General features: G+C 41.1%; 1 protein-coding gene across 1 annotated transcript; it reads left to right on the top strand.

Annotated features, from left to right (window-relative positions):
• The first annotated feature begins 1,188 nt into the window (after positions 1 to 1,188).
• Positions 1,189 to 19,960, top strand: ELK4 (ETS transcription factor ELK4). Its single transcript, XM_032467029.1, has 5 exons — positions 1,189 to 1,530; positions 7,313 to 7,528; positions 8,776 to 9,648; positions 10,398 to 10,514; positions 11,925 to 19,960. The coding sequence occupies exons 2-5, from the start codon at positions 7,322 to 7,324 to the stop codon at positions 12,021 to 12,023; spliced, it is 1,296 nt and encodes a 431-aa protein (XP_032322920.1). The 5' UTR covers positions 1,189 to 1,530; positions 7,313 to 7,321; the 3' UTR covers positions 12,024 to 19,960.
• Positions 19,961 to 20,291: the final 331 nt, after the last annotated feature.

The raw sequence follows: 20,291 nt of genomic DNA, 5'->3' as shown, positions 1-20,291 counted from the left end.
ATTACCTTTACCATGAATTCAATTGTAGGGAGGAGGAGGGAAAATAAATGACATCACTATTTACTGGGTGTCTACTATGTGCCAGGTAACACCCTAAACACATTACAGCTTTTATCGTATTTATCTTCTCAGCAATGTTGCACACTGCTATCTTCGTTTTACATGATGAGAGGAGGTTCAGAGAGGTTAAGCAACTCATTGCAGGACACACAGCTAGTAGATGGCCAGGAACAACCAGTAACTAAGGCATTGAACTGTTCTTGGCTTCCTGCTGAATGGGATACACATTCTATTTATTAGAAGTTTTGTTCAGCTGTCTCTACATCCCTTCTGTTGCTAAGTTGTTCAAGTACCTTCCTGTACCAAGTATGATCAGGTTCTCTAAGAACTGTGTTTAATGAGAATCTATAGGCTGGACACTGAAATGATTTACGCATCTCATCTAATCATTACAACTCTAAGAGAACGGGTTCTCTCCGGCTTATACAGGACGCAACTGTTTTGGGAGGTAAGGAAAGTTGCTGAAGATTGCAGGGTTAGTCAGAGGTAGATTGATGACCTGGATGGATTCCAGGTCTCTGACTCCAGCGTCAAAAGGAGCTTTCCCCACAAAACCAGGGATTCCCCTGGTCAGTCCCCGGGCTAGAGGGCCAGAGTTGCCGACTGAATATTTATCAAGTGTTGGTCGTGTCTGGGATCTTACACTTCGATGAGCAGACTGTGGCGGTACCAACCTCTCCTTCCACCCAGCCAGGAAGAAGGCAGGACGGGAAGCCTGGAGGGTGAAGCCCTCACACTTAAGCTTCACAACAACAGAAGTGGTCCCTTGGAGGCCGCTCGACGAGCGCCACCTCTTCCCTCGGGCGGGGGAGGCACGGAGGGGCCCCAGCTCCTCCGAGGTCCCGACGCCCGTGGCAGCTTTGGTGCGAGGGTTCGGGTCGTGCGCCTCAGCAAACAGTAACTGCTTAGTAGTCCAGAGGAGAGTGCACAGCTGGGAACCCCAGGGGGCGCCCTCGCCGCGCCCACACCCGCACCCCTGGCCCCCAACCCCGGGACAGGGGCGGCGGCGGCGGCGAGCTGCGCCCCTCCGCCGGCGGCCCCTCCCTTCCCGCCCCCGGAAGTGACGCGCGGCGGCTCCGGCGTCGGGAGGGGGGGCCCGACGCAACCTGGGGGGTTTGAGAGTGGCGGCGGCCGCGGAGCGAGTGGCAGGCCCGGCCGCGGCGAGGAACGCCCCGAGCGCGCGCGCCCGGCGGGTAGCGGCCCCGACGACCCGCGGCGCCGCCGCCGCCGCGTGCGGGGGCGGGAGGGCGGGGCGCTAGGAGCCGCAGCGGGTGCGGCGGCGGCGGGAGATGCGGGCGGCTGCGGGCACCCGGCGGGCTCGGCTCGGCCGCCGCCGCCTTCTCTGGCTGCGCCGCTGGGGTCGCAGCGGCTGCCGCGCCGTCCTCGAATTCCCAGCGTGAGGACGTGGAGGGCGGAGAGGAGCATCGTGTTCGAGGCGGAGACCTGGAGAGAGCCCCGCGCGCGGCCTCGGTGAGCTGCGAGCCCCGCGCGCCCCGTCCACCCCGCGCCCCGTCGGGGTCTCACGGCCGCCACCCACAACGGCGGGGAGCGCGGGCGGGGACTCGGGGCACAACAGGAAGTGAGCGCGCGGGGGCGGGCGCGGGGGCTGCGGCCGCGCGCTCCCCTGGGGACCCGCCCCGCCCCGTCCCGCCTTGTCTGGCGGCCCCAGCCCCGAGGCGCGCAGGTGGACGCGGGAGCGCCCCGCTCCCCTCTCTTCGCCTCTTGTTTGGTCCCGCGAGGCCCCTGGGTCAAAAGGGGGTTGGGAGGTTTTTCTGGGTTTTTCGTTTAGTTTTGTATTTTGCCGGGGTGGCGGGGCTGCCGGGAGGGGAGCATTTCTGACTTTCTGTAGTGAGAGGAAGTTGGAAAGTGAAAGTACAGTTTACCCAGGCCGAGTGAGGTTGCGGCTCTTCCCCCGGACTTTGATCTCCTCCGGGGCACACGGTCATCCGTGTCTCTTCCTCCCCCCCCCCCCCCCCCCGCCCCAGACTCGCTATTCATCCGGTGTCAAGTTTCATTTCTTTTTGTACTTCTCTCCAGCAAGCACCCTCCCCCCCTCCTTTACTTTCTGCTTAATGTACAGCTGCAGCGAGGCTGGTGGCTTCTTCATTCCTGGGAAGACCAATTGGAAACATCTTTTGGTGGCTGAATATTAACTGGCTTTGGCAGGAAATAAGGGGCATTGTTGACTGAAGTAGTCAAAAAATACACAGTTGGCTTTTTTCCAGGTTTTTGCTTTTTGAAGTTTAGGGTTTTAAAATTAAGATTCCGGAGTTTTACTCCTTATGGGAACGATTCACGCATGTCTGGTTGGTGGATCAGATCCTCCCTTCCCTTTTGCCGTCTCCTACTCACCACCCCACTGCGGAAAACCTGGTGCTTCGATACTCAAAACTGTCAGTGATGTTTTCGTTAAAATGTAGTGTGATTCAGTTTTACCCCCTCGGGAACTCTTTCCTCTTTGATTTTATTTAAACATTAAAACTGCGTAAATGGAATCCATTTAGGGAAGTGTTGTTTTTAAGTTTTATTGTAACAGCACACTTTCAATATTTCTGTTAGGATACTGTGTGGTTAGATACACTAGGTTACTTTTTGACAGCGAGGATGGTTTTAATTCAAAACTAGTCTTGATACATATCATAATTTGTTTTTGTTTTATTTAAGCAGCACTCTGAATTTGGAGGCTGGAATTTATTTTTTCGGGTCTAAATACTGTTTCTGAAAAATGGACTATGGGTCACCACAGCAACTGGACTATGTGTATTATAAACATGTTTAGGGTGGAAAAGGTTTTATTTAATAGACTTCCTTTCTCTAATGAGTTACTTCAGCATGTTCCCTCTTTCATTTTAGCACAGGGATTAATCCACTATCTTTGAAGCATTAAGGTAGAATCAATTATGTTTTCCACATTTAACCCCTCAAAAGTCAGATTCCTTCATTTGGATCAATTAAGTGTTTCCCTCCCTCCTTATAATGGTACTGAAAAACTTTTAAAACAGTAATTTTTGGGAAAAACTGTAATTGTAGAATCATTGAGATTTTTGTGAGACGTAAAACGAGAGTTTGGATTTTTTTGACTGATAGGTAACAAGAATAAAAGTAGTGATTTTTTTGGCTCTTTATTTTACCTTTGTAATTTTAAATAACTGTCTTTTGTAACTTTTTCCCTCTTAGTTCTCTTTTATGATTGAGGAAATTATTGAATTTCATATTAATAGCACATTTTTGGGAACTAGAATGAAGAGGTTCAACTTTATATGTCCAGTTGTTCACCACCTGTTCAAAGAATAAACTGATACCAAAACTGAATGAGTAAAATATTCCTTTAAAGTGCCCACTGAGCATGTTTGTTTTATGTCTTCGTTATTTTTTTGCAGAAGAATTTTTTTTCCCCAGTATTTCAGTCCAAAACCACAGTGCCCTTTTTCTTTCACAACAACTTTCTATCCCAGAGGCCCTGTAAAGTGCTAGAGAAGCTTCAGTGTTTTCCGCAGAATTATGTTCTGCCCTGAAGTATCCACCAGCTCCACCAGCTTTTCGCCCAGTACAAGCTCTCCTCTAATAACCAAAGGGGGAGGTGCATGTTAAACCAACACCCCCTTGGGAACACCTCTCATTTGCTCAGGATGGCACGTGTATGCTCATTGTGGAGATGTCGGTGGTTCTGTCTTTTTGCATGTATGGCTTAGCTGTTATAAACCTGTAGGGCTCAAGCATTATCTACATGATAGACATTAAGACTCTAGGATTTGGTTTGGGGAATTTTTCCAAAAATAAATGGAATTATAGGTACCAACTTTGTAATAGTCCTGAGATTCCGGTTCTCTGCCTGTCTTTCTTCTTTCCTCCTCCCTCTCCTCCTTCCAGCATCATCATCATCACCGTCATTGTCATCATCTTTCTCACACATATACACTCTCCTATAAGCAGTCTTTTTTTTGGGGGGGTAGGTTTATTTGCTTATTCATAAAAATCATTTATCTATTTAATTTCTTTCTTCCAGAACCCAGGACCTCATGTGTGCTACACACACACTCTACCACTGAGCTGTACCCTCTCCCCTCCTATAAGCATTCTTGATATGAGGATGATATCTGAAAATGCAGAGACCGAATTCTTTGGTTAAGCTGAAATTTACTAGGGAGTAGCAGATTTATTAGACTATCAAATAAGTGTTTAAATGGAAAACATCTGTAGTTAAAAAGTAACTTGCCATGGGTAGGGATCATCAGAAGAAAAGCCTCTTTGGTAAATTCAGGAAATGGCAGGGCATCTTCCACCTCCCCACCCAGTACTTGGTGGATATAATAAACAAACCACCATTTAACTTTTAACAGCTCAGGTGAGGCTATAGGAAACTATGATTTCCAGTGGGCATGGTTATTTAGCGTTAAAGTAACACTTCATATTTGTAGATTATTGTCACAGTATCTAATAATGTAATACTTCTTTACAACCCACTGGTGATCTGAATGCTTTTACCATCTGGGGAAGTGGTTTCCCTAATGAACAGAGTACATGACTGTGATGAAAGAGACTTGGATTCATGGCCTCAGTTTCTCCATTAACTCTCATTATGGGAGGCATCTCCCCCTTTTTCTTCTTTATTATTTTCCCATCTCTATTTCTGGATGACAGTATCTCTGTACAACCAGCTTCACAGTGATAACTGGAGGACATTCTGAGTGTCTCAGAAAAGTTATAGAAATGCAGATGCTTTCCAGTACTGTTCCTTGTCTCAGCCCATTTTGGAAGCAGGCATAGTTGATCTTTAAGGATCCCATCCTCTCTGAGTTAAATATGGTTAGAGTTAGGTTTCTCAGCCCTAACTTTTGTATTGTTTGTACTGTTTCTTTTGATATCTTTATTGAGATATAATTCACATACCATAAAATTCACCTACTCAAAGCGTTCATCAGTTCAGTGGTTTTAGTATATTCACAGAGTTGTATACCACTGCCACAATCTAAATTTAGAATATTTTCATCACCCCCTTAGCAGTCACTCCCCATTCTTCTCCCCGCCTACCCTTCCCGAACCCCTGTTCCCAGCCCTAAGCAACCACTGATCTACGTTCTTTGCCTATTCTGGACCTTTCATACAAATGGAATCATACAACGTGTGGTCTTTTGTGGCTGGCTTCTTCCACTTAGCATAATTTCAAGATTCATCCATTAAAGGAGCCCACATCAGTACTTCATTCCTTTTTCTGGCTAATACTCCACTCTGTGGTTATACTACATTTTGCTTGTCCACAGTTGATGGCATTAAGGTGGTTTCTACTTTTTGGATGCTATGAATACCATCGTGAGCATACCACAAGAGCACACTTGTACAAGTGTCTGTGTCGACATACAGTTTCATTTCTCTAGGGCATATACCTAAGAATGGAATTACCGGGTCATTTGGTAACTCTGTTTAGTATTTGAGGAACTGTCAAACTGTTCTCCAAAGTGGCCACACCATTTTACATTCCCACCAGCAGCATATGAGGGTTTCACTTTCTCCACATTCTCGCCAACACATGTCATCTGTCTTTTTGATTATATCCATCCTAGTGGGTGTGAAGTGGTATCTTATGTGGTTTTGATTTTCATCTACCTAACAACTAATGATGTTGAGCATCTTTTCATGTGCTTATTGGCCATTTATATATCTTTTTGGAGAGATGTCTTTTCAAGTCCTTTGTCAATTTTCAATTTTTTCCTAGTCATAAGAATTCTTTACATAGTTTTGATAAGTCCCTTATTATTTGAAAATAATTTCTCCCATTCCAAGGATTATCTTCTCACGTGGTGGTATTATTTGTAGCACGAAAGTTTTAAATTTTGGTGTAGTCCAGTTTACCTGTTTTATAGTATTTTAATGGTTTTGGTTTGTCTTCAAGTCCTGTCCTGATCCATTGGGATCTAATTTGTAGATAAAGGAAGGTTTTTTGATTTTTTGTGTGTAAAGTTCCATTATAGACCTCTTAGGATGTCCTTGTATGTATTTGGCCGGAGTTTCTGTTCTACAGAACTATTCCTTATAAACAAGGTGTTTTGAAGTTTTTGTGAGGAAAATAACTGAGAACATTTCCTTGCTGCTTGCTCCATTGTCTAAACCAATGGTTATTAACTGAGATGATTTGTGCCCCAGGAGAACATTTGGCAACGTCTAGAGACATTTTGATTGTCAAATTGAGCAGGATGTGCTACTGGCATCTAATGGGTAGAGGCCAGAGGTGTGGTTAAAACTGCATACAGTGCACAAGGACAGCCTCTAGGAACAAAGAATTATCTGGCCCAAAATATCAATAGTGCTGAAGTTAAGAAACTCTGGCCTAAACAGGAAGATCCTAAAACTTGAACTGTTGGAAGATTTCTCAGTTCAGGTCTTGATAATCCCATAAAGGTTGCTATTCAAGCAAAAGGAAGGTCTACACAAATGGAATCCCTGTGGACAAAATGGTGACAGAATTGTAAAGTAGAGAACATTTTGCTGAATTTTCAGTGCTGCCAATTTATATGTAAATTCCGCTTATGATAATGGAAACCATGTGGAGGAGAAATACCAGCGGAGCAAAAGTAGATTGTTCCCTATACCTCCAGCCACCCTGAGACACACACATACATGTCCTGGCACAGAAACCAACTGGACTAACTTAGACAGATGCTGAGATGGTGGTCTTCTCAGGGAATGTGACAATGAGTTTTTAAGATAAAATTTAATAACAGTGATACTCTATTGATTGGCATTCATCAGTCTGCTCCTGTCATTTATGCAACTAGCTTTATCTCCCAGCAAGATTTTTCTTTCTTTTTTTGAAAAAAAATTTTACTTATCACTGTATTACTTAATTGTTTTTTATTGGAGAGGGGAGGTAACTAGGTTTATTTGTTTTTAGGAGGCACTGGGGATTGAACCCAGGACCTCTTGCATGCTAAGCATGTACTCTACCACTGAGCTATACCTCCCCTCAAGGTTTTTCTTAAGTGGCTTGTCATGCTTCAGTTTGGACTCTGGATCTAGATTGCCTGGGTTTCAATCTCAGCTCCACCGTTTACTTTTGTGACTTTGGACAGGTTACTTAACTCTTATGGATCAGTTTTTTCCCACAAGTAATGAGGCTGCAGTAGTATCTGTCTTAGAGAATGGTTGGGGGGACGAAATAAAGTAATACAGTTAGAGGACTTAAAACAGTGCCTGACATACAGTGTTATGTAAGTGTTGGCTGTTAATTGTGTATCTTATCTGATGCCTCTTTCAGCTCATTGCTATGGACAGTGCTATCACCCTGTGGCAGTTCCTCCTTCAGCTCCTGAAGGAGCCGCAGAACGATCACATGATCTGCTGGACCTCTAATAATGGGGAGTTCAAGCTTTTGCAGGCGGAAGAGGTGGCTCGTCTCTGGGGGATTCGAAAGAACAAGCCTAATATGAATTATGACAAACTCAGCCGCGCCCTCAGATACTATTATGTAAAGGTAATACACGTCCACTTCAAAGCAAGAATTTTTCCTTCTCTTCTGTTGATGTTAGCCGTACTAATGTCCTGGTTTATTTATTTATTAAAAGAAATTTTTTAAATTGAGGTATAATTGACATACAAGATTATATTTGTTTCCTGTATACAGTATAATGGTGCAATATTTGTATACATTGTGAAATGATCACTGTTCTGGTTTATTTAATCCAATTTATTTTCTACCTTCAGCAGTTTGGAATTAGAATGAAAGATGTAAATGTTCTAGCTGTATTTCTGTAAATTCTTATTCAGTACCCCACTCCTACTGCATTTATTTCATTCCTAATTGTAATTGTCTTCAAAGAAGAAATGAGGATAGAGGTGGAATAAGGAAAAGGAAATTTGAGATTCTTAAGTATAAATAAATACTCTTGTTTCTGTCAATTTACTTTAAAAATTGTCTCATCTGGGGCATGGGTAATAGCTCAGTGGTAGAGCATATGCTTAGCATGCATGAGGTCCTGGGTTCAATCCTCTGTACCTCCATTAAAAAAAAAAAGTGAAAAAAATTTGTCACATAATTCTTTGTTTTTTAGCTTTACTTAATTTTTACTTTTTAGTTTAACCCAGAACACAAATTAAAACCTTAAAGAATAACTGTTAATACGTAGATTTGATTTCTTAGTTAAAATTTATTTTTTAAATTTCTTATTATTTTGAATACATTCTTGGGCCCTGAGGTAAAATAAATGGCTCAAATGGATAGAATTAGAATGAGAAGCTGGAATCGTAATTTCTTTCATCTGTAAGTGGTTGATACTATCAGCTTTCCTGTATGGAGATACGAGATAAGAAACAACTGGGGTTTCTGAAGGAAGTAGGGACCTTAGCAGAACTAATGTTCTAAATTCCTTTTGACTTACTCAGGATGTGAATGGCTTGTACCTTTGCAATTATTTGAGATTGCAGTTCAGCAATTTTTGACTTCACACAGATATTTGGTTGACAGTGTTTAGCAATTAAAATCTCTCAGCTTTTATGTAATGTATCAGTTCCATTGTTAATAAGACATTTAAATGTTTTAACTTTGACTCCATTATCGTAGGAACTGTGTTTGATATGACTAGATAAATTTGGATGCTTTTGAAGCTTTCAAGTGAACTACCTATCAAATAGAGAACCCCATTAGGTCAGCTTTTTCCTGAGCCGTTGTGGGGGGGTAAGTTTATAAGAAAGTGTAAGAATGCCTATTTTATTTATTTACAGAATATCATTAAAAAAGTGAATGGTCAGAAGTTTGTGTACAAGTTTGTCTCATACCCAGAGATTCTGAACATGGATCCAATGACAGTGGGCAGGGTTGAGGGAGACTGTGAAGCTTTAAGCATCAGCGAAGTCAGCAGCAGCAGTTCCAAAGATATGGAGAGTGTGGGGAAAGAGAAGCCTCCCCAGCCTGGTGCCAAGACCTCTAGCCGCAATGACTACATACACTCCGGCTTGTATTCTTCATTTACCCTCAACTCTTTGAACTCCTCCAACAGGAAGCTTTTCAAATCTATAAAGGTTGAGAATCCGGCTGAGAAATTGGCAGAGAAAAAATCTCAGGAGCCAGCACCATCTGTTATCAAATTTGTAACAACACCTTCCAAAAAGCCACCAGTTGAACCTCTTGCTGCCGCCATTTCAACTGGCCCAAGTATTTCTCCATCTTCAGAAGAAACTATCCAAGTGTTAGAAACCTTGGCTTCCCCCAAACTGCCTTCGCTGGAAGTCCCAGCTCCTGCATCCAGTGTAACTACGGCCTTTACCACCACCCCTCCTATTTCGTCCGTATCCCCTTTGCAGGAACCTCCTAGAACACCTTCACCACCGCTGAGTTCCAACCCAGACATGGACACAGACATGAAGTCAGTGGCTTCTCAGCCAATGGAACTTCCAGAGAACTTGTCACTGGAGCCTAAAGACCAGGATTCAGCTTTGCCAGAAAAGGACAAAACAAATAATTCATCAAGGTCCAAGAAACCCAAAGGGCTAGAGCTGGCCCCGACCCTCGTGATCACAGGCAGTGATCCAAGCCCACTGGGGATATTGAGCCCTTCTCTCCCTACAGCTTCTCTCACGCCAGCACTTTTTTCACAGGTAACACTCTTTCTTTTCAGTGTCACCATTGTTTGCTCTTACTCACCTTTTAAAACAAGTCCAGAATTTATTAACCTCAAGTTCTCATTCACTCTGTAGCTTTGTCTTAGGGAGGTTATGTATGGTTCCGTGAAGGTAACCCAATTCCTCACCTCATTAGGATTGTCAAAATAAAAGGTTTGGAATGTTGTGTTAAAAAATTCATTGTTCTACAAGTAAACAAATGTTTAGGTTTTTTCCACTTTCTCTTAAAGAGAATACTTTTTTTTTCTCTCCTTTTTGGTCTTATACCAAACAGCAGTAATCTCAAGTTAGAAAACAGACCCTGAGGACCTTAAGAAAAATGGTGTGATGTTGAGTACCAAATTTGTACAGTTACATGAGATATTTCTTAACTTGCTCATCTCATGTAACATTTAAATAGATTACTCCCAGACCTTCTTGTTATTAAAGCGAAACTGTGTATGACTCAGTTACCCATTATTTCTCTGCACCTGAATTCAGATTGGTTTTTCTGTTTAAAAAAGATCCTACAAAAACAGGTTAGAAAATATTTTGATCTTTATCTTTCCTGGGTTGTTAAAGTAAATTCTGAGGTTTTTTTTCATCATGGTAAAATTTCAGACTTGGAAATATTTGGAGTGGAGAATAAGACAATATTTGGGTTCAGGGTTATTTGTGTATCATTACGAGGGTAAAACACAATCCTGATAAGCCATTTAGTTCTATTTTTGTTCTGTGTATTGCAGACGCCCATCTTACTGACCCCGAGCCCCTTGCTCTCCAGTATCCACTTTTGGAGTACTCTCAGCCCTGTTGCTCCCCTAAGTCCAGCCAGACTGCAAGGTGCTAACACACTTTTTCAGGTAAATTGCATAAAAGTTTGTTGTCTTTTGTAACTGGGGCGTGGTAAATGAAGGAAGAGGTGAAAGGGCGGTATCCACTCTTCCGTTTAATCTCGGTAAAACTTCCACTTAATGAGTGTTCTTTAGATTTACTTTTGAATTTCTCACTGTTAACTTTCCGGCCAGCAAACAACTCACATAAATATTCACAGTAAAGTTTCCTTTGCATTATTTACTGTTTCATGCATTTGAATTAGACCAAGAATTGTTCAATACTGCAGTAGATTTTGAGCCCACCCAATTATTTTTTGTCATTTTAAATGCTAGAAATCCTCTTTTCTAGGGAAAAAAGCATATTTCTGTGTACGTATGTATTTTAGGGGGGGAACTCTGCACACAGGTTTCCCCTTTTAACTGAGGAGTGATGAAAAATAGAGAAAACTCTTGAGAAAAGTATTTCAAATACTCCCTTTTCCCCCTCACTCAGAATTGATACTCGTCAACATTTTAAATATATATATATTATACTATCTCTTAACCAGGATCTTAGGAAAGGCCTCACAGCTTTAAACCACCATTTTGCCCAAATCTAGACTTTATAACTTGCAGACTTTCTTGTAGTTGGTTCATTCACTTATTTGAGGGTGACTCCCTGGGAAATTTTCTTAGATTTTGTAATTTAACTTCTCATTTATTCTTTTGGAAATGAAGTGGTAAGGGGGGAAAAAAAGAACATTAAAAATCTTTTTACTTTGGCAGTTTTTTTCTTCTTTGCAAAAAGTTCTCAATTATTCATTTGAGAAAATGTTGAGAATTTTCCATATTTCATTTTTACATTTTTCTTTGCCTCTCACGGACAGATAATTGAGTTAAGAGAGAGATCTGTGACCTTCAGCAAAGTCACAGTGCTCGAGTAGCTTCAGCCTGACGTCCCCATAGAGACGTGGTCTCAGAATGCATGTTGGGAGCCCTTTTCCCTGATGAGCACCCTACATCTAAACATCTAGTTATACATCTAGTTACACACAGAGTGAGGAGACGGGCATCTCCTTCTGGACCTCTTATTGGCAGTCTGTGATTTGCTTTATAGCCGAATTATGCTCTGTAGTGCATGCTGTCATTCACTGGACTTTCTAAAACCTTCCTTTGAAGTTAAGTGTAAACCTGTGTTCCTTAGGATCTGAGAGAAGGTATAGGTTTGTTCTTTCTGTTCCATCAAGGTAGGCTGGAGAGTGTGTTAATATGTAACATATAAGACAAACAACTTTTTTCTTTCAAGTTTTTGTGTCATCATATTCTCCCATGATAAACAATGACTGCCTTTGTCCTGTGAGTCACTGCAGGTGGCTGTCACGTTCTGCCTCAGGGAATATAATAGTGAAATTTGGGGTTGTGTAATAGGATGATAATGTGTGTCATTTTCTTTCTCAGTTTCCTTCTGTGCTGAACAGTCATGGGCCGTTCACTCTTTCTGGCCTGGATGGACCCTCCACCCCTGGCCCATTTTCCCCAGACCTACAGAAAACATGACCTATGTGCTGTGGAGTGAGAGAACCAAGGAATAAGGAGACAGAGAGACTTTCACCGTGATCACATTCAGAGTGAGCGGTTGATAACTTCCACAGTGCTGATGATAGACTGTGGTGATTTTTGCCATTCTCCATTAAAACGCTTTTTTAGGATTCTCTTTGAAGAGGACTCAAGTCAGACTGTGTGTAAAAATGCCTTAATTGGAGTCGAAACTCCATTTCCCTCTTTTTCTTTCTTTTTTTAAAAATGTTTTGGATTTTGTGTTACATTTTTGGTGGGGTTTAGCAGCTAGCTATGCTTTGCAAGAGCAACTAAGAACAAAGTTACTCCTTCTGCCTTATTGGGACCCTTTACCCAGGAAAAAATTATGTTTTGAGTATATTATTTAAAGCAATGTAAGTTAAATGAAATTGGCCACATGCTTTGTTGAATGCTAAGAATGAGTTGTGCGTAAGTAGTGGAGGAAGAAGAGTCATTCCTATTCACACAAAGTAAAATTGGAGCAGGACTGTTGGGGAGGTTCTGTTTGGCTGTCAGCTGTAACACATGTAAGCACCTCCACAAAAAGGCGTCTTACTTACATTTATTCAGGCTGGGTCTCCTAGCCGTATGTGTGATGTTGTCTGAACCTGTCAGCAGAGCATGGAGCTGGTTTATTCCCACATAGGAAGACCTTTAAGCCTGAAGCTTAAGACAGTGTTTGGAACAATCAGTGAGAATAGGGGACCCCGTCTCTGGCACAGGAATGTCATCTGCTCTCTGGGTAGAGTGAGCACACACCTGTGGAATACAGCTTGCTACATGATGGGTTTTGAGGGGATGAACCTGGGTTTTGAAATTTTGAGGCATCTCTGAATCAAAGATTCAATTGAATAAAATAACTTGAAACAAGTGGGGCTTTTCCCAGTTATAAGGTACCCAGTGTGAAGGACCCTTTCTTCTGTTCATTTTATCCCGTTTTCTACTTTGTGTTTATCTTTTAAATTCAAGGTTGTTAGAGGTTGTGGTAGTTTTAACGATATAATTAGGAAGATGAAAAGCAAAGTGAAGCCTCCAAGTCTGTGGTGAGGTGAAGATACGCTTTTTTGAAAAAAAATTTGTTTTTAATTGGGAGCAGAATCCATTTGGAAACGCTCATACATAGGGATTGGATTATTTATTTTTGTAGTGAAAAACAGGCCTTCATCTCTACCAAATTTATAAAGTATTACCATAGGGTAATCAGTGCCAGGTCCAGGCAGATTTGTTGATCCCCCAAACTGAATTAATACCAACATCACAGTGGTGTCTTTTGAAAAATGAGGCTTTAAAATCCAGGATTAGATGGTATGCCGCACCACCAACCACTCTGCCCATTGAGCTAGTCTTTTAACCCTAGAAATAGTTCCTATAATTGAATCACCTGAACTAAATGGAAAGCGGGAGTGAGGATTTGAGGGCTTAACATGACACTGCTATAAACCAGCATCGTCCAGATGTATAATGTTCACTTTAGTTTGTTTATATACAGTGTAGAGGAACTCTAGTGTAAGACGTCAGTGCTAGTTGGTTAGTAGCAGAGGGACGGGATTCAGGGAGCTGCCTTTATATTTGTAGCGTTGGAGACCTGTTACTGGTTCATTTGTGGCCACCAGCGGAAGAGTTCTGTTCCTGAGATGTGCAATAGTGGTGTTGCCGGGGAGTGTCCAGTGGTGATGGGGAGCAGACGTCCGGGGTGTTGTCCCCGACATGGAATCATTTCGTTTGCATGCCTGTTTGAAATTAGACTGCTCGGCAGCACTTTGCAATAGTTTTATTAGGTTACTTAACATTTTGTACATTAAATAAGTAAATATTGATGGCTTAATGTAGAGATATTTTAAATTTTGAAAGCACAAAAGAGTATCTTTTTGAATCAAAGGAGAAAAGCCATTGGTTGGTTTTCACAGATGATATCTTTGATAATTAACCGTGTCAGCACAGGGGTGCCCGGGAAGCCAAGGGCACCTTGAAGACTCAGTCAAAGCAAGTTCCTAGGAACTAGTTTTAGTGAGTCCTCTGCCTCTGAGCCTCTCCCGGAAGTCTCTGAGAGGCCTGGGCCTTAGGGGGTAGATGGTCATCTGCTTATTACTCTTTGAGATCAGCTGTTCTGGGGAAGCTGGTGTGTGTGTTTGTGTGCGTGTGCTTGTGTGTTCGCTTTTTAAATGAAATGAAGCTACAGCCTTAGCGCAAGTATTTGAGGCAGATCATTCTATTTGTAAACTACCTCCTTCCTGGGAAAGTCTCTGTATTTTTTTGCGCATCCGCAGAGTTCTTAGCATTAAAAGGTGACATACCAACTTAAGATCAGCCTTCACTGGAGAGACTTACATTTGGTAGCTGTAGCTGGTGTCCATCACTAGTCACTTTGCCAGGATGAATGCTGGTGGGCAAAAGTGGCCCAAGTGAAGACGGGAGCATGTTGAATGAGTTTTTGAGACTAACACGGTGATCAACTTAGCTTTCCATTTGCCCTGGCCCTTACCTAGTCAGTCGGATGCTGGGCAACGTTTAGCAACCAGGCCCTCCTTAGGGGTAAAAAAGACCCTTAAATTGTAGCATTTGCTGATTTTCCATGATGTAAGTTATCCCCCCTGTGGCGGATTCTAAGTGGCCACCTTGGGGTTGAGAAGGGATGTACCGCTGGCTCAGAGCCACACGCTCAGCCAGCGAGCTGCTGCGTTCATTCCACGCTGAGGGCATTTTCACGTACTTTCTAAAATCACTGTTTTCTTTTTGGTTTGTCACACTTCTTTTGTGATGTAATACTCCTCGTGGCATATTTTGTGTGTTCAAAGGTGAAACTTCTATTGATTTGAAAAAATTTATACATAATGGAAGAATCTAGAAACCCTCAAAAGGTCAACCTTAAGCTTCTTAAGAGTTCAAATATAGGTTTACTTTTTTTACATTTTGGTGGTTAAAATACAGATACAGTGATTTTTCTTTAGATTTTGATGGGGAAAATAAGCCCAAGAGCCCAGATAGTAAAAGGGTACTAGACTGTTTTTCACACTGGATTTTTTCTTTTTTTACACTCAAAGAATTCCTTGAAGATTACATACTATATTAGAGATCAAAAAAGGCAAAACTGACTGTTGTATCTCTTTACATGGCATGGTTTCTGGCTTTCTCCCTACGATGTGTCACTTAAGACTTGGAGAGGACACCAAGTTAGAGGCTTGGGGTTCTGGAGCTGTCACTGCAGGCTGCTGATATGACCCCTTCAGTTCCATTCACACCTGGCACTGTGTCATGTCATCTGATGACACTGCTTCACCCTGGTCTCATCATTTGTGTTGTGATTCTAAAGTTCCCAAAGACAGTTTTGTATATTTCTAGTGAATTTATGCACATTAGAAACACTCAGTGGCATTTCAGAAAAGCAGTCTCTAACCTTTTGGAACACACACCTTAATCAGTAACAGGTTTTGAACACAGATTCCCCATTGCAAATTCATACACATATACATCAAGTTATATACTGCTGGACTGAAGTAGTATGTATGTTACAAGACACAAATACACAAAAACAGAAGTTAAGGAGGGCATAAAAATAAATCTTGAGTGGAAATTCTAGTATTTTCTTCCTGCACCCAGTAGACTGTCTTCTGCACCCCCCCCCCCCCCCGTGGCATGTACTCGACTTTGAAGACCCCTGAGTACTGTTTCTCAGTCTAATCTTGGGGGGGAAAATGTGGATGCCTTATTGTGATACATGGGAAAACCCTTTATGTATTTGATCTGATTTTTATGTAAAATCTCTAGAAGATACTAGGAATTTTTCAGAAGAGCTTGTCATCCTCTCTCCCAAGCTTCACATTAATTCTTTTTCATAAGTTGCCGAACAGCCCATTACCAGATGCTTTCCAGAGCTTCACACGTATTACTTTTGACAGCCCATGTCTCTTTCCTTTTCATCTTAGGTATCACTTTATAATTTACTTTTATTTTGTTAAGTGCTCACAAGCTTCTTTGGGCCTTTTTCATGTTTTATTTTACCAACAGTTTCAGAATCACTTCAAGTTGCTTTATGCTTAAATTGCCTAACAACCTCCGTTTTCTTGCTGCATTAGTGTTTTTGATTTTTTAAAAATTGGTGCCATTCTTGGCATCTGAAGATATACTTTCTTGATGGGTCTGTTCTGTCCGTCACTTCACTTGGTGTATATATTTTATGTACCCATGCTAGAAACCTAGAGCTGTGCTGAGGCGCCATCGCTAGGTGTGTAAATAAACACGGCAGCAAGTGCTAGGTCTTTGTGCAGAAGCCTGGCGCTCCGGAGGAAGGGCCACACCAGCAGGAGAGTTCGACTCCTCACCGGCACGCGCTCTGTGACCCGAGGGCGGGACAGACATGGAATGGGAGAAGCTGATTGGTCAGCTCGTAGTAGTGACGTGGAGGTCAGCCGTAACTGTCTTGAGCAGGTACTCTGACCAGAGAATTAGTTTGATGGAAAATGTTTTTTGTTAATTATTGTCTTGGTTTGGGGTCAACAAATAAATGTCTTGTTACTGTTTTTAGTGCTGCTGGCGTTGCCTGAAACAAGGTGCCCTGTTAGTCCCCTGTGTCATCAGAACCGTGCTTACTGAAGTTGAAGTTTTCATCTTAGAATCTGAATTCTTGTGGGTGGTGGTGTATTAAGCAAGAAAAGAGGGCGGTTTGATTTCATTTCTCGTACTCGGTGGAACCTGTTAGGATAAAAGTCCTGTTTTTACCTGTGAACAGGGCAGATCTGAAAGGTGAGTTGTTGATGTAGTATGAATGTTCCATTTGAAGCTGCCAGTTTCTTCACGCTACTTTTCTGTGGGAAAAATTGTGATAGATTGACAGCCTGCCAGGACATAGCAATTTCTAGGGCGCTGCCATCCACACTTAGCCATTGTGAAAATGGAAATGAGAGTGGTTTGTGTGAGAGGGAAAGTGTTGGCTCTGAGCTTTCTACAGAAACCAGGAAATGCAAGCTGTTGTTAGCATCATTTTAAATGAAACCTCTAACAAGAAAATTTGTGAGGGATACAATCAAACACAGTAAGTCTCTTGAATGCTAATCTTTTGAGTATAATGCACATCAGCAAGTTTTATGAGGTTGACATTTTTATTTTAAAATATTTAATTAGGAAACGAGAGCATTTCTTTCCAAGGCATTCTGATGTTTTGGCTGAGTGCATATGTGTGTGTGTGTTGTGTGTGTGTATATACTGATGTATTGACTGAATATACGTTTGTGTGTATAAATAAATCTATTTTTCGGAGGGATCATATATTCATCCTAGTCTAGGATGGTTCCTAGGCTATTTTATACTAAAACTTAAGGGAAAAATTTGGCTGCACTTTGCAGTTGCCACTTTTTAAAAATTAATGCCTTGCACATTTCAGTTTTTTTAAAATACTTAGAATCATAAGCCTTAAAGACTAATTGCTTGTCAACATTTTAGAAATACCGTACAGTGCTATGTGTGACATACGCTAAGCAAAGTCATCTTAAACTGTTCTCTTATGTTCATGTATTATTGAGCAAATAAGGATGTTCTTTTTTTAAATTTCTACATTATTTTTGTGTAAAATCCTTGTTATGTTGGGTTCTAAGTTTCTCAGAGAGGAGCTGTATACTAGAAGTCGTGTTTCTAAAATACAGATCTGACCATGACTCATACGGTGGGGGAGGAATTCTGGCATCGTAGCCTAATCTGTCCTCATGAACTGTACATAGTAAGCATTAGCAGAAACCTCAGAGTATCTTGGGTTGAATGTTCTTCCAACTTTGCCTTGGTTCCCATCTCATAAGGGCCCGTTCTGGTTCTGAACCCCTCCAAGGATTATAAGCCACGCGAGGACAGGCCTGGGATCTTCTGGACGGGATGAGGGTGGGGAGGTGCCCTGTGGCTTAAGTTCCAGCCAGTGGAATCACTCAAAGTTGCCTAGAGTTTAGGGGTGGGAATGCCATGTACTGGTATGAAATCACTTGGCACTTTTGGGGGCACCATTATTAGCACTGTTTTATTTTTAATAACTGGAAGCGCTTAATGATTATTTTGTTAAATTTCAGCTTAAGGATATTGAGGGTCAGGGAAGTAAGGTTTATTTCTTGTTTATATTTTCTGGAACTTAAGACCTGTTTGGAGAAGGGATAAACGATAAATGACCCAATGAGCCATTCTAGGCTCTGTAAGGTATGCTCTTTTGGCTAGGATGTTCTAAAATAATTTACAAGCTTTTAATACTGTGCTTTGTAGAAATGTATGAGTTTTAATGATTTGTCGTTGGTGGGTCATACTCAGCTTTGTGAGCTCGCCAATTTTAAGTTTCTTTCCTATTTAATCATTGTTGCTAATTGTCTGTCATGCAGGGGACACAGTCCCTTCTAAGACATTTCATACTTTTAATTTTTGATGGCAGTATTACCAGTGGGCTTTATATGTACATTACATTCATTGTTTATGTGATAAAGTAGCATATTGTATGAAGTTCCCCGTTCTGTATTAGTGAAATTAACTGAGGTGCATATATATAAAGATAGAAATGAATACAATTAATGTTTGATTACTCAGGCCTGTTTATTTGGGTTGGCCATTCGATCTTTTCCCATCACAATCATAAGTGTTTCTTCACTTTTACCTTCTAGCAGTTTCATTTATCTTTGTGGGCAGGGGAGATTAAATATGAAACTCAATCCAGTCATTTTGCTGCTGGTTGGCTTTGGTTTGAGGCAAATACAATTTTTGACTAAAATTGGTTTTTCTTTTTAGAATTATGCCCTTTTCACCAGATAATCAAGTTGGCTTTTTTTTTTTTTTCTTTTAAAGTGTATAATGTTGTGTTTTGCAGAACAAACTAATAATTTTCTAAGAGCCCTACTGGATCTTCAAGTGGTGGACATCACTTGAAAATTAAATAATGTTAAATTTTTGATTTTCACTGAACCAGTCTGTGAGTCAGGAGGAAAGCATCTGTCTGCTGTGGCGTTGACACAGAGTTGCGTTCTTCTACGTCCGTGTCTGCAGTTTGGGCTCTGTGGTAATAAGAACTCGTCGGGGTGCTTTCCTCAAACCTCTGTCCATTCAGCTGAGGAGACAGTTACTTCATTGTTTATTTTCCCCCTTGTTTATCTTTTTTTAATTTTACTTTGAAATCTATCTCATAATATCTAATACCCACTACTTTGATATAAATAGAATACATATGATGCCATTGCACACTTACCCAAAAGACTGCATTACTGTTAAAGTGTCATTGATAACTTGTCTTGATTAATTTCAATGTAATTTACATTAGGGAGACCTTCAGAGTATTAAAATCACTTTTTTTTTCCCTAAAAATCAACTCAAATGATGGTAACTGCTAACATTAATACCATGTTAATTGATGCAACTGGAGAGAAACTGCCACATCTTCTAGCTAAGCAGTCTGACTTCACCTGTTGGGAAATGAAGGGATGTTGTTTTAGGGAGGTTAGGATGGCTGGAGCCAGAGCCTTGAACTATCCATGTGCCCGGCAAAGAAGCTTTACAGAGCTTGGGGTGGTGAGCAAGAGCATGCGCTAGCACTTTGAGGGCTTTATAATATGCTGCTTTTAAGAGGAAAAAGTGTAGTTGATAACTCAGTGCATCTCCAGACACAGGAAGGGGTTGCTCTGAATAGCCAATCAGGTGATCTTTTTTTTTCCTCTCGCTTCAAGTTTTATGCAAAAATTACTGTTAAATTCTGTAATGATGATACAAAGATGATACATTTAAAAAATTATTTTATGTAAGAACTGACAGAGGAATCTGCTTTGTATAATGGCAAGCTGGCTTTAAGAAAGCACTGTATCAAATTTACTAAAGTCCAAGATTATATCGATGTGTTAATAGATGTATGTGCAACTAGATATGGACAACAATTGTATTTTTTTAAATAAATATTTTTAACAAAATGACTTTCTGAATTGATTATTTCCTTCTTGCACATTGATTGAGGTAGTTTCTGTGTATTTTATTTTCATCTATGCTAAATGTGGGTAAGGTAAATTCAGCTTTCCCAAGGGTTATCATTAAAACCTGGCCTTCAGCTATCTGATGTGCGTCTACATTAAAATATTTAAAGCCTGTGTTGAGATAGGTAGTGAAAAGGGGAAATGTAAAAATGATTGTTAATATAAAAAGGAATTAAAAGATTATTGACTTGCTAGAAAAGTTATTTGCCATGTGAAATCTTTTTTATTTTAGTTTTTAAAATGTGTTTACGCTTTTAAAAAGTATTTAAAATTT

This window comes from Camelus ferus, chromosome 23, assembly GCF_009834535.1.
Source record: "Camelus ferus isolate YT-003-E chromosome 23, BCGSAC_Cfer_1.0, whole genome shotgun sequence".
In the NCBI taxonomy this organism is placed as follows: Eukaryota; Metazoa; Chordata; class Mammalia; order Artiodactyla; family Camelidae; genus Camelus; species Camelus ferus.
Note: the sequence above shows the minus strand (reverse complement) of the source record. Positions and strands in the feature narration are given on the sequence as shown.